General features: G+C 40.7%; 1 protein-coding gene across 1 annotated transcript in view; it reads right to left on the reverse strand.

Annotated features, from left to right (window-relative positions):
* Positions 1–1,517: 1,517 nt before the first annotated feature.
* LOC129238267 (E3 ubiquitin-protein ligase highwire-like) overlaps positions 1,518–21,452 on the reverse strand; it is a 50,124-nt gene continuing 30,189 nt past the window's right edge. The window contains exons 2-13 of the mRNA XM_054873306.1: positions 15,102–15,215; positions 14,903–15,011; positions 11,062–14,020; positions 10,667–10,987; positions 10,436–10,602; positions 6,263–7,708; positions 5,653–6,052; positions 4,561–5,591; positions 4,154–4,495; positions 2,855–3,319; positions 2,586–2,779; positions 1,518–2,526 (exon numbers count right to left, since the gene is read on the reverse strand). Of these exons, the coding sequence (XP_054729281.1) occupies positions 2,043–2,526; positions 2,586–2,779; positions 2,855–3,319; positions 4,154–4,495; positions 4,561–5,591; positions 5,653–6,052; positions 6,263–7,708; positions 10,436–10,602; positions 10,667–10,987; positions 11,062–14,020; positions 14,903–15,011; positions 15,102–15,215 (8,032 nt within the window). The 3' untranslated portion in view covers positions 1,518–2,042. The remainder of the gene's footprint in view (positions 2,527–2,585; positions 2,780–2,854; positions 3,320–4,153; positions 4,496–4,560; positions 5,592–5,652; positions 6,053–6,262; positions 7,709–10,435; positions 10,603–10,666; positions 10,988–11,061; positions 14,021–14,902; positions 15,012–15,101; positions 15,216–21,452) is intronic.

The following is a 21,452-nucleotide window of genomic DNA, read 5'->3' on the forward strand; positions in this document are numbered from 1 at the left end:
GTTTAGTAAAGCACACCAGTCCATGGGATCGCCGTAGTCGAATGTGTTGGTGTATGAATACCATTCGGAGGTGCGCAAGTTCAATTATTAGTGCAAGAGACAGCAACTGATAAAAAAGTATTTCTTAATGGCGATCGCTCCTCCTCGGCAGGCAAACTTCCGAGAGTATTTCTGCCATGAAAAAGCTTCTCATAAAAACTCATCTGCCGTTCGGAGTCGGCAGGAGGAAAAGCTCGACCAAACACCCAAAAAGGGTGTACGCGCCAAATATATATATGTATATGTATATGTATAGGTATTTATAAACAGCTTATCTTCTCGATAACGCCCTCTTTCTCTTCAATAAGCATTAATTTTGTGATATATTTCTCAACCAACAAAAATCTCTTTATACACAAAGAAATATAAAATTTGTTTTCCCGACAAGAACATCTGGCGAATCTATAGGGTTTTTCAATTGGCGCGGGTCGATTTTGGCGCCCTGTGGCAGCCATTTTGTTTGGTGACATCTGTCAAAGCTTTTGTTTATTATTCAGTTGTTTATGCCAAATCATCATGGCAAGTTACACGATTAAACAGCACGTTCAAATGATAAAACTTTATTGTCAAAGTAGGAATCTTTGGTCGCATCGTCCTTCTCTACCTTTGGGGCGTGGACGCAAATAAGCGAGATGTTAAAAAATCGCGCTTTAATACGGAGTATTGCGAGACGCTCGTACAACGGAGTGAACGACAATACTTGGCGACAAAGTCTCTCTCTCTCACAACAAATCCGACACCGAATTTGCGCTTCTTTACATGGCAGCTGTAGTATACGTGGCAAGGTCCTATAGTTGCCTTGCCCCATTCATCGCATCTCTTGGATGGCAGTGATGTCAGCCTTTACACTCACGAGTACATCAACCAGCCGGGCAGAGGCACCTCCCCCATTAAGGGACCGGACATTCCAGGTGCATGCCCTCAAATCATAGTCCTTAGTTCGTTTGCAGGGGTTATCATCAATGTTGGAAGTTTTCATCCGAGCCTTTGTGTGTTTTCATTGGGGGGTGGGATTTAAAGTAGCGGGTCCCAAACCTAGCGCACAACCAGCTATCCTTGAATGTTTCGCTTTCTCACGTTAGCTCACTCCCGAACGGGTGTTCGGAAGCTACCCAGAGGATACTTGGGCTAATCCCGGGAGTTGTGAGCTGCTTGAACCATGTGCAGAAGAATCGTCCTGGCTACTCCCAAGTGAATGGCGATCAGTAACTTTCCCCACTTGCGTGGACTTATACATATGCAACCATCCATGTTACTTACTTATGCGAAATGTTAGAATATTGGAACTGCTTATTGTCGGGAATGAGACTTCAAAACTTTATGCAAAAGCAGATTTGGCTGAATTCCAGTTTAGTTGGAAATTAACACCACTTTGCATTGAATCGCACTTTGTTAATTCTCCGAAGAATCCAAAACTCATATTTCATTTTCATATCGTTTGGGTGTAAATTTTTAAATGAATAGTGGATGCCTTTATTTATATTAATTTTATTAAAATTTTGATAAACTATTTTCCCATTTGAAATGCGAGTATTGTTATATATGCATGTACTAGTATATGTATGTGTAAATACGAATATAATAAGTATGTGTAAGAGTATATACTTAGTGGTATTTTAGCACAATTAATATTGCAATGTTGCACGTTCACATGTGAGTACTTTAAGTGCAACATAATTTAAATATATGTATGTATGTATGTATGTGAGTATTTACGTGTGTTTGTATGCAATTCTTAATTTAACGCTAACATTCAGATTAATTATAAAATTCGAATTTCGAGATCAAAGTAAAATACTCTACGTACATATGTAAAAACAAAATTCTACAAATCTTTTAAAATTTTATTCATAGCGATTCCCCTCGCGTTCATCGCGTTCATCTCGTTCGTCGGCCCGTAGTACCACCTCAAAACTGCGTTCATTGTCCAAATCTAACATTTCTACTTCTATCCACTCCTCGAGCGGCATTAAACCGCCTGCCTCCACCCCAAAAGCATCATGCTAAAACGTTTGCGCATTACGACACACACCACACCCCAGCGCGAACTCCTCGCCAGTAGCAGGATGTATGACATGCAATGGACACTCATCGCCCATTAGTTGTTTAGCCTTTGGGCCCGCCGGACATTGGGGCAATTTGGTTTTCGGTATATTTGTGAGACGTTGAAAATCATCGTGACACGTGTCGCAAAAGTGTGTAGTGCCGAAACAGAAAAACACCGCGACAGAGCAACAGTAACGACATTTATACTCCAGGAAGTCGGTGCCGTGTTTGGGACACATTTGGGCACGAGCGACATCCGAACAGCCACCACAGACAAGCTCTTCTGGATCAAATTTTTCACCGATTTCGGCATCGCAACGCGCTTCACCGCCATAGTAAGCCTTCTGGCATTTGAAGCACACATAGTAGGCATAACGATCCATAGCCAAGTTGGTGACATCCTTGGAGTCGGTATCCTTGACGATGCCCTCATATTTGAGACTGAAACAAATTAGTTCCCGTTATAATATATACATTTTTCTATATTATTTCATTTTTACCGCATCAGTGCTTTGCGTTTGACATCCTGTTTAAGTGAGTTAATTGGCTCCAAAATATCAGCGAGCAGATTGTGTTGTATGTCTGCTTTGCAAATGGGGCATAAAGAGAATCCAAATGTGATGCGTGGTCCAATCCAGCGCTTTTCCAACACAGCTTTGCAGCAGTGGTAGTGGAAAACGTGGCCACATTCGAGCTAAATATTCCAAAAAAAAAAAACGAAATGTTTGTTATGATTAAATAAATTAAATTAAATTTCCTTCATGCCCACCTGTACGGATGGCGCGCATGAGAGTGCTTCCACAAAACATATCATGCACATATCGTCCGCATCCTGCGTCAACTTTGGCTCATGCAACTCCTCGGCGATTTTATTTTCACGTGCATGGCATATATGTTGCAGACAAGGCAAGCATTTCTTCTCGTTGGCAACACCACCGCATGGATGATCGCACGATTTAACCTTCATACACGAATTGGCCGCATGTTCTTGGCACTGCGCATCGGCACAAACGTTGCCAATTTCAAGCAGGCCCGAATTTCCAGTAATGCCACAGAAACGACAACGACCCACTGCCTCTTGGGGTCCGGATATTATAGTGTGGCTGCCATCGCGGAATTCGACCATCGCTTTCAGGGTCTTCGAATCAGCCAAAGCCAGTAGCCAGAAAAGCTTAGTGCGGCCACAGGACTCATGCAGCTCGACGCGTATGGCTTCTTCTTCTTCTTTACAAACCTAATATTGGAATGGAATGTATGGATAGTTACTGAAGTACGAATATAGCATAATAGTTATGTAAGGAATGAGAGAAGTGCACAAATTCTATGTCCCACAATCCACAAATTTTATTTGTATATCAGCACTACTATTCAGGTTGTTGGGACTGACAACTGTTCTCATAATTAATTATAATTAATGGCAACATGCTGTTTTTGAGGTGGTGTTTGGTAAGAACTGTTCACATATTCATGAAATTCAGGTGAACCCCACTTCTGATCTGGGCATCGAGCCGAACCCCGGACCTGAATTTTAAACTACGTTTTCTCAGTGCAATGGATTGAACTATCTTAATACCTGCTTTTGGCTTACGGCACATAAAGAGTAAGCCAAAGGGTATGTATTGCGTGCAGTTCTCACCAACAGACATGCACAACCGCCAACGTCGCGCTATACGCCAGTGCTTTCACCTAACAAGGAACTTCCAGGTATGTCAGAAATCATATCTCGTCATAGGAGTCCAATCACCACCTATTCTAGACGAACAGCTTCAGCTGCCTTAAAGCTTAAAGTATCCAAAATTGACCACGATATACTCAATATATATCCGGCACACGCATATCCAGTACCACGAATGTCACTAGCCATCTCTTCAAATGCCTGCTTAAACCAACTCATCTAACACCACTCATCGGAGCTACGTCGAAACAACCGTCTTCCATAAGCCTACCGTTAGATGATATCGACGACGCTCTAGAAATAGTAGTTGGCCCTTACCCAAGGCAATTCCTCTGAACAAATTTTTCTCTAAAATTTTAATTGAATATCGTCCTTTCCCCTATTTTTACTAACCGTTCGCTTATGCATTCTTGTTTTCCGATTTAAATGCAAGAATCGATCACAATCGCCACACAAAGAGCCACAAGTCTCGCACTGGATAATGGCAGCAGTTTCGCCATCATCGTGATTTGTACACATGGGACGGGTATCGGAAACCTTTGACCACTGACCCGACGATAGCTTCTCTACATGGTCACGATCGAGTACACAAAGACTAGCAAGCGCTAGCCACAGAGTGGACGTCTTGATGCAATATTCTGGACTGCGAAAAATTTCATCCAAACGAGTTAAATTCAACACCGACTCAGCAATGGCAGCCTTGGTGATCTGAGACCATTTTTCGCTCAATTTACCCTAGAGAAAAGTAAAAGTTCATTTCTACATGAAAAACCAGCATTAATAAAATATTCATTACTTACGCTAGCCAAATCACGCACTAGACTGATGATGCTTTCCGCCTGCTTAGTTGAGATTGAACCATTCAAGAACCAACGCTGATTAAGATTTTTCTTATTGTCCTTCTTACTTATCTTCAACGTTGAACGACCTAGCTCATATTCAGCGGATTCCACTTGTTGATCGAAACGAAATGGGTGTGTTTTCCCGGCGTATTCAATAGCGTCAGCATTTCCACTGTTCTGCTCACACTCAGCATTCAACTTTGGTTTCTGCGTCGGCTTCAGAAGGTGCACCGATAAATCAAGCGAATTGCATAGACGTACAAAAGACGGTGTCTTCTCGAGACTCGGTTTGATCGAAGGGGACTTGACTTTGACTTGCAGTTGCAAAGCCTTAGCTATTACAGCCAAAAATATATCCAGCAAACCCAAGCGATTCATATCAAAATCAGCGGCATTCTGGTGCGCAATATTATAATCCGCCGGCGGCAAACGCTGTACGCCCATCAACTCGGCAAAACCCTCTGGCGAAATTTCAGGCAATATACGTCGCAGCAGCGCAGTTACCTGACGCTGGACACGATCACTGCCTGTGTGCAGCAGCGTCAACAGATCTTTAAGCAGCCCATATTGGTGTGAAAGATATGAACGGCCTACAACACTACCAGAGAGCGCCAACACCATGCTCAACATCTCGAAACAGTAGGTGTCCGGCGCTCGATAACGTTCTGAACTAGACTCACTCTTCGGTTCGCCCGTTGAGGTGGCAGATGTGGTGTTGGCATGTGCGTCCTTGAAACAATTCGCCAAGTTCACTATTTCCCAATCTTCTTTAGCGCGATGTGCTTCCTTCTTTATTGCGTGCACAATATGCACGATCACCTGCTTTTGCAAATGCGAGAGCTTGCTACGCGAGAAGAGTATACCGACCATGTGTTCGCGTAAGTCCAGCGAATCGGCGAGCATCGAATTACTGCTAGAATCCATGCCAAGTATGGATTGATGGCCTGCATCTGGGACCACGGTGCTGATCAATTTGCCAAAGACTTGACCTGTAATCAAAAGTGGTAAATTTTGTAAAACTCTTCATAATATTTTACAATAAGAACTCACCTGTTATTAACCGGAAGACACGTAACGTTTCGGACTCACAGATTTGTTGTTGTATTCGTACAGCATTAGTAAGCTTCAGATTAGATTTGAGTGACTGTATATGCCCTGGCCCCATGCCACCATTGCCACTGATACCAACTGCCGCTTGAAATTCACCGTATTGCTCATTAAATTCCTCATCCAATCCACTCATAACACTCGGAAGGCCAAGTAATTTGATTTGTCGCACACGCAAAGTGTTCTCAGGACCATGAAACTCCAAGCGGAAATGTGTGTAAGACTCGTTCGTGATCTTCGCGGAGATCCAGGCGCACGCTTTTGGATCAACATCCACGGATTTTATTAGATTTGTATCACCCAGCGATTGGCCAGCATAAAATACCACATTTAGAACTTTATTCTAAAAGGAAAAATGTACAAATTGGAAATATTTCGTCGCAAGAGATAGATTCGAATAAACAAAGTGGGAAGAGAAAGCTTTAGGGAGATTTAAAGGCGAACATAAAATACAAAAACATTTGCCTCATTTATCGAAGTTTCAGCTTTTAAAGATTTCGTACTATAGTATACTAAAAGTCCATTTTAACAAAAAGTTTAGTACATCACTCACCTGTATGTCCCGACTATTATCTATGTGCACCAAAACCACTTTACATGTGTACGTCAACTTATTCATCGATACCTCAATGATCTTGCATTTGTTGCGATCCTCCTCATCACTCTCCCAGAAGGTCTCGGTCGAGTTGTCAGTCAACGATTCGGCCATGGCTTGACGCGATGACACAGTTACTTCAAACATGCCATTCAAATCAGAATAGCATATAATTTTAGCACCTGCCGGCACGCTACCTGCAACTCCCACTGTCACGCCACTAACACTCTGGAAATTGTGTTCCACATCATGCATGCCCGTGGAACTGACATTCTCCGCTGCTACCGCACCAGCCGCGCCCATGTTTGATACTGCCATAACATCATCTTGCTCATCAGATTTGGAGAGTATCTTCGAAATATTACCGAATACATGGGAATTGTGTAAAAATTGATGATCCGTTTGGCGAAAACGTATACCGAAGCAATGTATAGCGATGCGTTGCAAAGGCGAACCGAGTGGCAAGTACAGTGTGAGATCGGCAACAGACTGTAGAAAAATATGCAAGTTTTGCGTAATTAAGTGCGAGAATCGACCGCTGATCTGTGTGTATGTAACGGGATGCTCCAATGCCGGCTCTACATCTTCGTACTTTCCATCGATCATCTCAATCGCAGAAATGGTCAGCGAACTAACGAACCACCACATCAGATCGTGCAGACAGATACTCTGTGTCACCGAACGTAGCAGCCAATTGAGCGCTTGCAGCGAGTAAATGCGGCAAGCGGCAATGCGTAAACTGCGCTTCATAGCGTAACGCAATTTTTCCAGATCATGTTTTTGTGTAATGAACGCCATGGCTGGCCGCTGCAGCAACACATTCACTTGTGTTGACAACTCTAAATCGAGAAGTGTAGATGATGAATCCTTATCGCGCACACCATTTGATCTTAAGCAGGCATTGCCTGTAGAATAGTCATATTCTTTCGTCTTAACACCAACAGATTCGGCCGTCTTTAGCCTCTCGTTATTTTCATTACTTTCCTGCTGTTCGGCTGACAGCGGTTTTGCAGTACCCATACCGCCCTCTATATTATTTAGCCGCTGAACAGCTGGGTGCACTATGGAGCTGTTCAAAATGCTTTCTGGCACTAGGCGCCGCAAATTCTCCGAAGGATAGCAGATGAGTAATGCTCCATCACTTTCGCTTGTGGAATTATTGCGACGCCTAAACACGACCTTGGTTTGCTGCGCTTCGTCAGCATTAGCAGCAAGGTTTTTCAATTGGAGTGTACCCTGCTGCTGAGCCATAGCCCAACCTTGGCCCATCGAAAAACTTCGATGGAATTTAGATAGCGTACCCGTGTTAGATCCACCGCCGCCTCCTGCCTGTGTATTCATTGAGCCCGTCATTATTTCGTAGTTATTTGGATCGCAGGATTCGTAAGACATTTCAGAAAGAGGCTGAAAGTAGGAATAAACGTAGGCATAATAATTTCCTTCCACAAGCCAATTTTCAGGGCTGATCTGTACACTACTGGACATATTAGGTGAAATAAAAAGTTCTAGATGTCTTTAGTGAGCCATGCAAAGAGAACAATTTAAAAAATAATGTCTGCTGCTTATGGGCCCAATACAGTATAGCGTGCAGCTATGGTTCTCTGGACTCCATTCTGGGAGCCCATAGTCGACAATGTTAATGCTTATCATATAAATCGTCGAGGCGAACCGGTGTGCGGGTACTTATACCAGAGTCCACGAATTGGAAATTAATCAGAAAACTGTTTAGAATCATTTACATAATTGCAACGATGTTTATTTGATCGTCGAAATAAAGCGAAAAAACGTTGAGATCTTTTTACTTCTTACCTTACGCTATTACATGACAAAAATCTTATAAGTAGTCAACTGATGGTGAGGTGAAAGCAGCACTCGAAATTGTAAGCCTACCTAGATAGAAAATCTAGAACGGGAAGCTGAGGCAACAGCTGCAATAAACCGCAACCGAGATCCTTAAAGAACAACAAGAAGGCTGACGTCACATAAAAGTTCATTCTCACCACCAATAAAAGACGCAGCAGGCGCATTCGTGACAAAAGTATACTAGAAGCTGTCCATTTCCACACAATCAGGCGCAGACTACAGATCAAGCAGAAAAAGGTAGACTTCCGGTCTCATCGTTCTTGCACTGACCAACAGCAACAGTCCCCCCACTTTACCTTACTTTTACGACTTCCAAAAAGCACCTGACACAATATACCATGTTGCTATTCGTAAAACTCTTGAATGCAAGCGAGTTCCACGTAAGCTGATCAAGCTCGTGCTCGGCATACACTCTACACTGAGGCAGAAAATCGCATATTGCACGAAAAACTTCTTGGAGAGAGAATAAAGTGCTCGTTAAGACTGTATACTATCAAAACTGTTTTTCAACAACTTTTGTCTTGTTGTTATGAAAAACTTTTCAAGCGGCTGAAGTCGGATTGCGCGGAGCTTACATTCCTAGTTCGACATGGCAATACAACTTGTGCAAGAAGCCGCCGTTACTAAAATAAGACATTTTCCATTTATTCTTGATTTATGGCTGGAGGGGTATCAAAAAACTCACAAAAGCTGACAGCATTCGACTCTCTACGTCCAATCTGGAATGTATCACACAATTAGCGACGCACAAAGTTAAAAAATTTTAATTTCAATGTCAAACCAATTTACACTATGGCTGCGAAACGTAACACGCAACCGCGCCTGATGATCTCATACATGAATGAATTAAGTCCTCATTAATCTCTATCTTCGTAAAATTTTCAAAATTTTCCTATAAACATCATCTCGAAAGGCAATTTTTGAAATTTGGAAAAGAAAATAGGGTTGGATGTTACGTAGACAAAATGACGGTGTAGTGGGAATCGTCAGCGACTAGAACCTCCAAAACAGCCGAAAGCAAGGCTGGCGTAAAACAAATCTGAATGAAGAAACTTTGTTACTGCCCTTTATTCCTGACTTGAACTATATGATTTATACACCCCTCGACAAACCGATACAGCAACACATTAACATTTTGACCAGTTTTTAACGAATTTTCACCTTTTTTTATGTTATTACTTTTGTAAAAAGATGTCTCTAACAAGAACCACTTAAATCAAATCTTATCCAAATATATGGGAAAATTCTACAAGATCTCCCTTTTCATAAAATTTTTGGTGTGTAGTTATATAGCTTATTAAATTTTAATAAATTGCAAACTTAAAGTTGCTAAAGAAATTCGGAATGAGATGCAGTGGAACAAGCCTTCTCAGCGCCGGTAACTAAAGATCCCACATATGAAAAGAGAGATATGAAACTAGCAACAACACGATATTTCTACGCCAAAACGAAAAGGATGGATAAACTACATCCACCACCCCTATACTACCACAAACCGAGAGCCTGTAGCCGCACAATACCCCACCAGTTTATGGAAAATACAGATAACATATAACATTTCGAATAATAATAATAAAAAGTTTCGTGGATTTTTTATAACTTTTTTCCTTGAAGGTGTTGCGCATTTTCTCGATATAATGAATGCCTGACATTGTACTAAGTGCGTACAAAAATTCGAATCGTTCCTTCATAACCACGTCGATGTACCATAAGTCATTTTATAAAGTTGTTATGCCCCATCAGGTATCACGACATCGTATTCAACAAATCTGGAATATGTCTTTAACCCCTCCCTGCTCAGAACAAGTCCTGTGCAAATATAGAAAATTAAATATCTCCGCAGCCACAAAATATAGTTGGAATTTCGCTCGCGGACATCATACTTTTTATTATATATATAATTGGTGCATACACCCTTTCTGGGTGTTTGGCCCAGCTCCTCCTCCTATTTGTGGCGTGCGTCTTGATGTTGTTCCAAAAAATGGAGGGACCTACAGTTTCAAGCCGACTCCAAACGGTAGATAATTTTTATAAGGAGCTTTTTCCAGGCAGCAATACACTCGGAGGTTTGCCATTGCCTGCCGAGAGGCGACTGCTATTGGAAAAAACTTTTTCTTCATTTTGGTGTTTCACCGAGAATCGAACCTACGATCTCTCTGAATTCCAAATGGTAGTCACGCACCAACCCATTCGGCTACGGCGAATAGTCGTTAAAATTTCGTTGTTAAGGGTACAGAACAGACCTGTTTCAATAGAAAATCTACTCACCCTTTCAAATCCATTGTCAGTTGTATTCAAGCCAAACATTTCATAGGGTAGATCCTCGTTATTTTTGACTCCTAAAGACTCTAAGCAAGCAAACGTTTCTGGTGCTACCCAAATGTGTTCTGGTGATGCAGAACTACCAACAAAACTCTTACGATACGGTGTCGAGCCTGAAACATTTCAAATTTGGTATTTAAACTTCTAACTCCGAAAAAGTTACTTTATATTACTCACTGCCAAATTTTCCACTCATCCGCAAGCCGATTCGACTATTACGCGCCGAATCACCACGACTAGTGCTCGGTTTATTCAAATCGGGCATATTGAAGTGCTGATGCTCGACCACAACGGGCATTTGTTGGGGTGATCGTTTGCTCGATGTCCCCAAATTGAGTGGGTTCATGCCAGCAGCGACATTACCCCCTGTAGTATTCAGAGTAGATGCGCTAGAAGAGAGCTCCAGCAAGAACGAGGCATTCTCTCGCATTGTGGTATAAATTTCAGAATTCGCGATCAGTGTAGTGGTTTTTACGCCAAATAAATTCATTTCATTACCTATGAAAAATATATGTGCAGATATGTGCTATATTTGTATGTATCTTTAAAACCACATTGTATTGTTATCTCACCTGAAAGTGTCACGCCCGGTGCACTGTTTACATTGCTTACATTCTTATTCGCTGTCACATATTTTTCTCTACATTCGTCACACATCAAAAACCAACTAGATGCACCCTTACCTCCTTCACCACAATTGCCAGCCCAACCTTCGCAAAAAATCCCCACAGAATTATACCCCTTGCCTTTAGCCGATTTGCCACAGCCAGGATGTACGATCCTCATATGATATGTCACGGGTATCGGTAGAAATACCTCGCAAACCTCACACCATGACCCATCATCCTTTTTCTTACGTCGCGTCTTCTTCGCTAACTCACGTTCACTCGATTCTTGCTTTTCTTTAGCGTCGATGCTTGGTTCTCGCGTCGGAGTACCACCGCCTGCCTTCTCTCGTTCGACTATATTCGATTGCATCACTTGCACACAATTTGTGCACACCTGCTCCCACAAATAGACGAGACAGCGCAGCGCGGGTGGCAGCACAGTCACCACTTCGGGTAATGTATGTAATTTCTGTTTCTCTCCACCTTCCGATTCCTCACCGTTACCAGTACCAGAAGAGGTTGCCAAATTTTTACGATGTTTGCGATTATTCAACGACGAGTTTCCGCTTTTTGTGAGTGTCTCCAACGTTGACGGTCTGATGTTCAAGTAGGTGCCCGCATTTGCCACCTCCACAGAGTGCCGCTGTTGTGCCTTTTGCTCGCGAGACAATTGCAATCGACTGTCCTTCGAATCTCGTCTAGTCACAACTGTGGCCCCCTCTTTGGGTAGAGATGGATGAAACTTCAGAAAACTGGCACATGCCATTGCATCGTGTACGAGTCCCTCGTGCCAAAGGAAAGCAGCGAAGACGGCACGTATACTCTCGGCAAGTGACGGAGGCATAGCGCGCTTGATTGGTCCAATTACACCATGCTTACTGGGCGACGGTTTAGGAGCGATAGTTGTTGTATTAAAAGAAGCGCCAGTTTGATTTAATGGTGGTGGCCAGACAGGCGGGCTCGAGTCGTCCGTACTTGCGGTAGTGCTGGCTGTCTTCATCTCGCCAAATAAAACTTGATCTTGCGTGGTCACACCACCACCAGTTGTAGTTGTTGTAATCTGCAACATACTCATATCATCTTCGAGTTGTGCCAAATCAGGTTCCTTAGGCGTTGCAGTGGATTCAACGGAACGGTTCGATGGGGATGTGGTACGACGAAGACTGGTTACCAATTTTCTAGGCGAGTGTTTTGGTGTTGAAAGCAATGCTGCCGTCTGCGATGGCGTGAAGCTGGTGACTCGAATTGTAGATATATCAAATGTGGCTGCAGAAGTTTCTAGCTGGCCCCCCTCTTCCTCCTTCGAGCTCTTGTGCGAATGACTCGAATCCTGAGTAAGCGAGCTGAGTAGACCAGATGTCTCTGATGTCTCAATTGATTTTACGCTAGCACTTGGGGAATCTGCAAAACCCCTACCGGCGGCTGGTATTTGCACAGGACTAGAACTTTGCGGCACACTTCCGTGAGTATGTGCATTATTTCCATTGCAACGTGCATCCTGTCCGCCCATTACACGCACTAACTCGCGTACCGACACCGAGGACATTACCTCCGTGACGTCGGAGCATTTACGTTGATGTTCCTTAGCGGGCGAAAGCGGTCCACTACCAGCTACGGAACCTGCACCCTCCAAGGTGTCACCTTTAAACCACTTCTGCAGCGCTTGCAGTTTAATAGCTCCACCGCCAACAACGCCCGCAATGGCCGAACCGATCTGTGAAGGGCTTGTGTTTTGTAATGAATGTAAAGATAAAATATCGGATTGTTGTTGTTGCGACTGCTGCGCTTGTTGCTGATGTTGTTGGGATGATGAGGTGACACTGGTTTGCGTCGAAGATTGCATGTCAAACACCCTTTGTAATTCACTATCTTCCGAGTCTGACTTTTCAACACTCGGAAACAAAAATGGATTTGTCGAAGCGTGTGAAACATCCGATGATTTAGGCGGTGTAAAGCGGCCATGCGAGAAATCGAATATCTTCTTGCTAGGTGATGTAGATTTCGATTTCGAAGGTGATTCAATTGGTACCGGCGAAACGGGTGGTTCAGCGTTGTCTAGCAAATTTTTATGACGAAGCTTAGACATCGACTTACTGCCACCACTACCACCACCAACTAACATAGCAGTTGAAGTGCCAACACCTACCGACGTATCCGTTGTGGATGTACCAGTAGCGGTAGTGCTTGTAGTCGTTACCGCTGTGCTTGTTACCACAGTCGTAGTACTCACCTCAGAGACTGGATGTAACAATGTCTTCCCAAAGTGCTGATTATATTGCAAGCACCACGCTTCAGTCGGATACCACCCCGTAGTACAATGCTGACGTATAGACTCTGTCGAAAGTCGCAGCCATATTCCATCATCGTTCTCAATCTCATCAATGAAAGAAATAATGCCATTCAGCTTGATAATGCCCACCTGCTCAGACTGTAGTGTTGGATGTGAGCGTATGCGCAAGCCCGCCGTGTTCTTAGTGAAAAATTTACGCAACTTATTTGGCGGTTGTGGTTTCTTCAACGCTTGTTTGTGGGAGGGTGGAGGCAAACCACCTTCTTTCACTTCTACCCGATATACTTCCTCTAAGAGAATTCCATCAATGTTAACTGTAAGGCAATAACTGCCAACTGAGTTGGGCGTCCAGTGAACGCTGAATGTGCCATCTTCCATGTCTTGGGCATAGAGTGTCTCAGTGACGCGCGTTTGTATGGGACTGCTAAAGCGCAGCTCTTCAAACGAGTAATTGCCGTAGGGTTTCATAAATGTTATGGCTTTAAAACACATTTTCTCTTTAATTGTCGGTTCGTAGTTTAGACGTGGTGGCGGAGATACGCCACCATATGAGGTGTTGTCGGTGTACGAACCGCGCCTCATTTTTATGTTGCCATTGCCAGAAGCGCCGGTCGGAATTGCTTTGATTTCAACCTGAAGGTAGACATTAACAAAATAAAATACACAAATGTACGTAGCTAAAATAAATGGTATTATTCTAAAGCTAGGAAATGGCGTAATTAAAAAAAAACCAATTTCCCTCAAATAATAGTTTGAGGGAAAAGAAATCCATTATTTTCTCGATAGATGGCTGTAATCATCGATATTTTGCAAAGTATTGATCAAACAATATAAAATATATGCTCGTTGTCAATGTGACATTTCACATTTATAATTCACACAGAACAACGCGTTAAAATTATTGAAGCTTGTTATGCAAATGGTCGATCTTTAAGAACAACATAACGCAAAATTCGAAATTTTTTTGGTAAAAGCAATCATACGAATGAGTAAACACTTCAAGGGTTGGAGAAAAGATTTCAAGAAACTTGTTCTGTCTAGAATAGAAAACGGACAGGTAGACCAAAAACTATACGTTCGTTGAGAATATTGCTACTGCACCGAACTGTTTGGTGTGGTTTTTATACTCGTTTTTCTTCGAAGATGAAAATGAAAGAGCTGTTACTGATTGAAGACTTTATGTGGCCTGAGCTTAAAAGAATAGACATAGACGATCTTTATTTTCAATCGGATGGAGACACAAGTTACACACATTGCATTATTCCAATCTAAGTTTCCCAGTCGATAAATTTTATGTAATCGTCGCATAAACTGGCCACACAAATCATGCGAACTAACTCCACTAGACTACTTTTTGTGGTTTTTTTTTTAAAAGTGAAGTCTATGTAAATAAGCCAATAACGATTCCAGAGCTGAAACACAACATTCATATCGAGATTGTTGAACTCAATGAGCGATTCCTTGAAAATTTTAATGTTTTCATTTTTCACATATAATTGTTTAAATCCAACTCACCTTCAATTCAGGCACCAGCACAGCATCACCATATTGATCGCGTATCGTCACCGTAATCTGCGTTGGCCAGCCATAACGCAGCGGTTCAGTTATTGTATTCAACTCGCATCTGATTGGAAGTCGCGTTAGGAAAAGAAACATCAGAAGGAGAAAGGATTAAAAAACACTAACAAAATGCAAGTGTATCAAGGTTACTTACTTATTGGGATCGAGGCGTGATTCCGGTTGCAGCCAAGCAGCCAAACGAGCACCGGACGAACCTGGTGCGCCACTAATGAAATCTTTAAGAAATTGGCGTTCATTTGATTGAGAACTGAAATGCATGAAACAAAAAAAATATACAAATCAACACATGTTGGAAAATGCTTCACGCAATCGCTAATGAAATTTATTTGTTAAGTGCATTAAGTAGTCTGCTATTAAGACCGTAGCGAGCGCGCATTAAAAGAAAAAACAACAATACAGAAATGGAAAAAAGCTATTAAAAATGCGTGCTGATATTGAAAAATATTCGAATTAGAAAATTCATTTATAATTCCAAGCGCGACTGGACCGCTCAATATGGACAGCAATTTGAAAATCATTTCTCTAACTGGCTTTTAGCGGTACTCGCCTTTGTTCTTTATGGTTTTTTTTTTATTCTGAGACTTAATTTTAATTTTTGTTTAAGATATTAACTACCTTGACTTACGTGTAGATTGCTGTGAGAATAACAAAGCCAACCTTTTTAGCCCTATCTGCGACATGATAACAATACAGGCAGCGCATTCGCCTTCACTTCACCGCCAAACTGTCTGCTTGCCGATTAACTCTTTCCAGACCAACACAAACGGCAATTAATAAAACTGCGGTGAAGCCATCAGCTATGTTACCGCACTTGTAGGAAATGTGTACATACGTGCATATGTACATACATTCATATATGTATGTACAATACATCAACAAATTGGTAGTTATGGGTAGCTTTATGGCATGTACGTCACAAAGTCAGTTCAGTTAAAGCGAACAATTTCATTGAACGACGTGCATCCCGGTGTGCGCAGGCGCTATTTGCTTTTCAGCCTATTTTGGCTTTGGCTCATCACCGTGGTGCACAACAGTGCGTTATTCCTCAAATGATCAGTCTGCAATGTGGGAACGTGTCGTACGTGCGCTCACAAAGCCAGTAAGCAGTGGGAAAACAGGGAAGAACGACGTGCTGGCCACAAAAGCAGGAGCAGTTATCTTGTACGCTATACACACATCAATATATATGTATATGTATGTGCATAGGCCAGACAATGAATACATGAATGAAGGGAGAAGAACGCGCGTGTGCGTAGCTGAAGCTGATCTCAGCTGGATACGTGTCCAACAAATCTGTTTTTATTTACGACTTTTTGCTAAAAGAGCAACTCTATGGCTACAACTACACATACCTATAGACATGTAGATATGTACTTATACATTTATTATATGATGGCTTATCGTAAGTAGATATTTGCGTTGTATTGTGTCGAAAAAAGTTAATATGAAATCATAAAAGAAGTTTTAAATTCTCCGAAAAGAATAAATGAAGTCCATAGATAAATTTGTAGGTTAGGTTAGCCTTGCTTTATCCCTATGTCAAACTCTAGTAGTTAAATTCTGTAACAATTCTTCTAGCAAAACGAACACTTACTTATCTAGTGTACATACACTATTTTTATTTACAGGGTGGTTCAATAACCTGTAATAATAGGCGTTAACAACCGTGCTATTAGTTCTGCCTTTTCCAAACTGGATAAAGAAGCAAAGCGAATGAGTCTGGTGGTGAACGAGGATAAAACGAAGTACCTCCTATCATAAAACAAACAGTCGGCACACTCGCGTATCGGCGCCCACGTCTCTGTTGGCAGTTATGGTTTCGAGGTTGTAAAAGACTTCGTTTATTTAGGAACCAGCATTAACACCGATAACAATGTTAGCCTGGATATCCAACGAAGAATTTTCTTGCCAACAAGTGCTACTTGGACTAAGAAAGCAACTGAATAGTAAAGACGTCTCTCGACGAACAAAACTAACACTCTACAAGGCTCTCATCATGCTCGTCCTAACGTATGGTGCAGAAGTGTGGACGATGACAATATCCAATGAAGCGTCGCTTGGAGTGTTTTGAGAGTGACAATTGTATTAAGAAAATTGACGCTCTGTGAAAAGTGTTCATCGCGCGCTCAGGTCAACAATTTTGTGGTTACATTAATAAGCAAAATTGCCGTATTTGGGCTGAAGAGCAACCTGAAGCCATTCAAGAACAGCCATTCCATCCATTGAAAACAACCGTTCATCCGCCCATATTTCTTCAAAGAGCAGGCTGGCGCCAATGTATAGTATCAGTGAAAGGCGAACGCTAACGCGCCATGAAAAACGACTTTCTGATGCTTGAAATTGAAGCCCGTGATCTCCACAACATTTGGTTCCAACAAGACGGCACTACTTGCCATACATCCCGTGAAACATGGGTTTACTGCGTTACTTCGGTGAGCAATTTATCTCTCGTCTCGGGCCAGTGGATTGGCCACCAAGATCGTGTGAAATCACACCATTGGACATTTTTCCACATTCCAGAATTTTTCTCAACATGCCACATTTCTCAAGTTACTTAACATCTACGGCCTTCAGAAAATTGAAAATTTAACAACCTGGCGGATAACAGAGCAAATACGAAGTTATTGCAAGAAAAGAAAGCAGCATCAGTCTCAGTTCATCTAAGGTGTATCCACCAAGATTCATTAAATATAGTAAATCATTATAAATACATTGCCTAAAAGTGCTCATGCAACATAACACAAAAATTTACCCTCCGTCTTTTTAGGCATATGTTCACATACATATGTACATATTGGCGGCCTCCGCAGCCGAATGGGTTGGTGCGTGACTACCATTCGGAAAAACGGAGAACGTAGGTTCGGATCTCCGCGAAACACCAAAATGAAGAAACAGTGTTTTCTAATAGTGGTCGCCCCTCGACAATAGCGAACCACCGAGTGTATTTCTGCATTGAAAAAGCTCCGAATAAAAAATATCTGCTGTTCGGAGTCAGCTTAAAACTGTGGGTTCCTCTATCAACACGCACACCACAGATAGGAGGAGAAGCTCTGCCAAGCACCCAAAACGGGTGTACCCGCCAATTATATACATATGTATATCACATGCATACATACATATACATACATATACATACATATGTGCGGATATGCGAAGCTTAACATTCTTTAAGTAAAGATCTAACTCCAAATCTCTAAAACAAAAGAATTTTTCAAGGGTTCATCACGATATAAAATCACATCAACAAAGCTCAGTCGGCCAGTAACTAAAATAAAATTCCTTAGCTGACAGATTTAAAAATTGTTCGCGGCTCAAACATTCATGCACAATCGCAGTCATACACATGTAAATATTTTTTATAAATTTACATATTCATATACACTCGTCAGAGAAAGTTAACGTACCCGGCCCGGTACGGACTTTTCTTGGCTCTGAATGATAAGATTCTTTATAAACAAAACTTTTTTTAATTTCAATACCATCACATAATATTGAGTAATCATTCAAATGTAATTTTAATAGAAAAACTGTGGCAACTCTTGATTTAGCGATTAATATTTAAAAAATGTGGCATTACCACCGCAGAAAAAGTTAACGTACAGCACAAAGCACGGGGCTTCCCCTATTACGTTTTAAACAAAATTGAATAAAAAGCATTTAAGGTGTATATCTAAACTATTTTCTAGCTAGTGCGTGTAATATTCAGCAGTTTTGTAAAATGGCTCCAAAAAGAAAAGCAACAAGCTCCGATGAAAGGGATATCATCATAAAACTATGGAATGAAGGGAAATCTTTACGCGAAATTGGAAAAACTGTAGGAAGGACTCATTCTACAGTCCAAGGAGTTATCAAAAACTATAAATCGACAGGCTCCACAACTTCCAAGCCGCGTTCAGGACGCCCTAGTACGCTTACTGATAGAGAAAAACGCCATATTATTAATGAAGTTCAAAAAAATCCAAAACTTACGGCTTCAAAAATTGCAAAAGACGTTGAGGAAAGGTTTCGAAAAACCATTTGCAGTGATACTGTGTGTAAAATTCTAAAGAAAAGTGGCTATCATGCCCGAGTTGCACGCAAGAAACCGTTTGTGTCATTAATAAACAGACAGAAACGTATTGCTTTCGCCAAAGAACACATCAGCAAGCCCCTAGATTTCTGGGAAAAGGTATTATTTTCCGATGAAAGCAAATTCTGCATATTTGGAATTACGGGACGAAAACTGGTATGGCGAAAACAAGGAACAGCTCTCGACAGACAGAATCTTGCTCCAACTGTTAAGCACGGCGGCGGAGGCGTAATGGTATGGGGGTGTATGGCATATAACGGAGTGGGTAATATTGAATTTATAGAATCAACTATGGATAAGTACAGATATTTGGATATTCTGAAATCGAACTTGAGGCAGAGTGCTACCAAAATAGGCTTAGAGAACGGATTTGTGTTCCAACAAGATAACGACCCTAAGCACACTGCAGAAATAGTTAAGCTCTGGCTCCTGTATAATGTACCCAAACAATTGCATACACCTCCACAATCACCAGATCTCAATCCTATTGAGCATCTTTGGGATTTATTAGAACGAAAGATTCGGCAGCATAACATAACCTCAAAAACAATGCTGAAGGACGTAATTACTGAAGAATGGGGCAAAATTACGTCAGAGGAAACGTCAAAGTTGGTCAAATCTATGCCAAAACGTTTAGCAGAAGTTATAAGACGTAGGGGATACCCTACAAGCTATTAATAAGTTTTATTATTTTATTTACTAATTTTTATTTTAAAGTTATGTACAGTGTACGTTAACTTTTTCTGAAGTATTTTTCATATGATTTTTGTTTTTATTATTACTTTGAAACTTAATTTAAATTTATGCTTTTTAAATCATCTTGTGCTAAATGACTGAACTCTAACCTGTAAATAAAGTACAAATTTTTTTTATTCAATCCAAATATAAATACATTTTTTATACTTTTTTAATGAATGCATGCAGTGTACGTTAACTTTTTCTGACGAGTGTACATATGTATGTACGTATATATGTATATAGGTAAGTAGTACATATTATATGTACGTACATATGGTATGTTCGTATGTACATATATATTTAGGTATATATTTATGTAGGTATGTATGTATTTTTGTAATTATGTACAGATACCTATATTCAAATTTTTGTACATACATGCATACATACATACGTAGTTATGATCTGTGTAGCAATCACAAAGAAATTCCTCCATAAGTTATGCAAAAGAAATCAATTCACTGAATAGTTTCCGCATTTACCATAAAATCTCATTAGATTGCATTGTAGTAGGCACCTGTTATCAGGATAACTCGTCAGACAGTACGTGAATTGAATTTTTATGAAGCACAAAAAGAATAATAACAACATACCATACATACACACATACATATATGTATTCGTATGTATGTAAATACCTAATAAACGCTTTACCATAAAAACATGTTAGGACAAGAAAGAAATAAGACACAAACACAAAGAGTACTATCAGCTGAATCAGTAAACAAACACAGAGAGAGAGAGAAAGAGAGAAAGAGGAGAGAGTACTTGATATTCGAGTAATTGAGTTTTTAAGTGAAACGTTCTTTAAAAGTGCTCTTCTCTTTTGCTCAATTTCTGCATACTCTTCCTTTTATGATCATAGCCGATCTCTTGCGCTCTTCAGCACACGAGTTTCAACATGTAACTTTTCACATGTATATATATGTACATACATACATTAAATAAATAAAGTTTAGGTACTGCAATAATTTGCCCTTTTTTTAATTTACTTTATTTTAATTATTATTTATTGCATTTCTGCCAACATGCCTTGTCTCTGACTAAATGGAACTACTCCTTGAAACAGTTTGAAATATTTTCCATATTTCACCCACATAAATTAGAGTTAAATGTTATTAGGTTTTTAAATTGAAAATAAGTGCTGCAATTGCTGGGGGCTTAATACTTTCGCTCGCGGTGCTTAAGAAAACAAACTTTGCATTGTGTTCAGAAAATAACACTTAAGATATCGTAAGACACAAGATTGCGCACAAAAGATCATAAAGTCGAAGTGCAGACCTCGAAAAAATCTTAGAAAAAATCTAAGTCACAAGAGGGTTTATAAGTGTCGTATTGTTGTAACTATAAAAATTAAATGGCTAAAAATAGGTATACATACATACCATAAAAGTCATATTATGAAATTTCACTCAATAAAAAAATAGTTGATTGTGGCTTCAAGTCCTCTAAGCATTTATGAATTTAACTGTTAAAAAAATGTGTAACACGTAAAATGGATAAACTTATACATTCGAAATTTGTATCCAAGTGGGCAACAAATGGGACTCGAAAATAGCCGCTTCGTTTTCGGAATAGTAACAACAGTAAATACATACATATATTCTCTATCCGGTAAATGAATTGTAAGTAACTATGAATAGTTCCATACTCTACCACATAAGGAATTTTTTGGAA

The sequence above is a fragment of the Anastrepha obliqua genome, chromosome 2, assembly GCF_027943255.1.
Source record: "Anastrepha obliqua isolate idAnaObli1 chromosome 2, idAnaObli1_1.0, whole genome shotgun sequence".
In the NCBI taxonomy this organism is placed as follows: Eukaryota; Metazoa; Arthropoda; class Insecta; order Diptera; family Tephritidae; genus Anastrepha; species Anastrepha obliqua.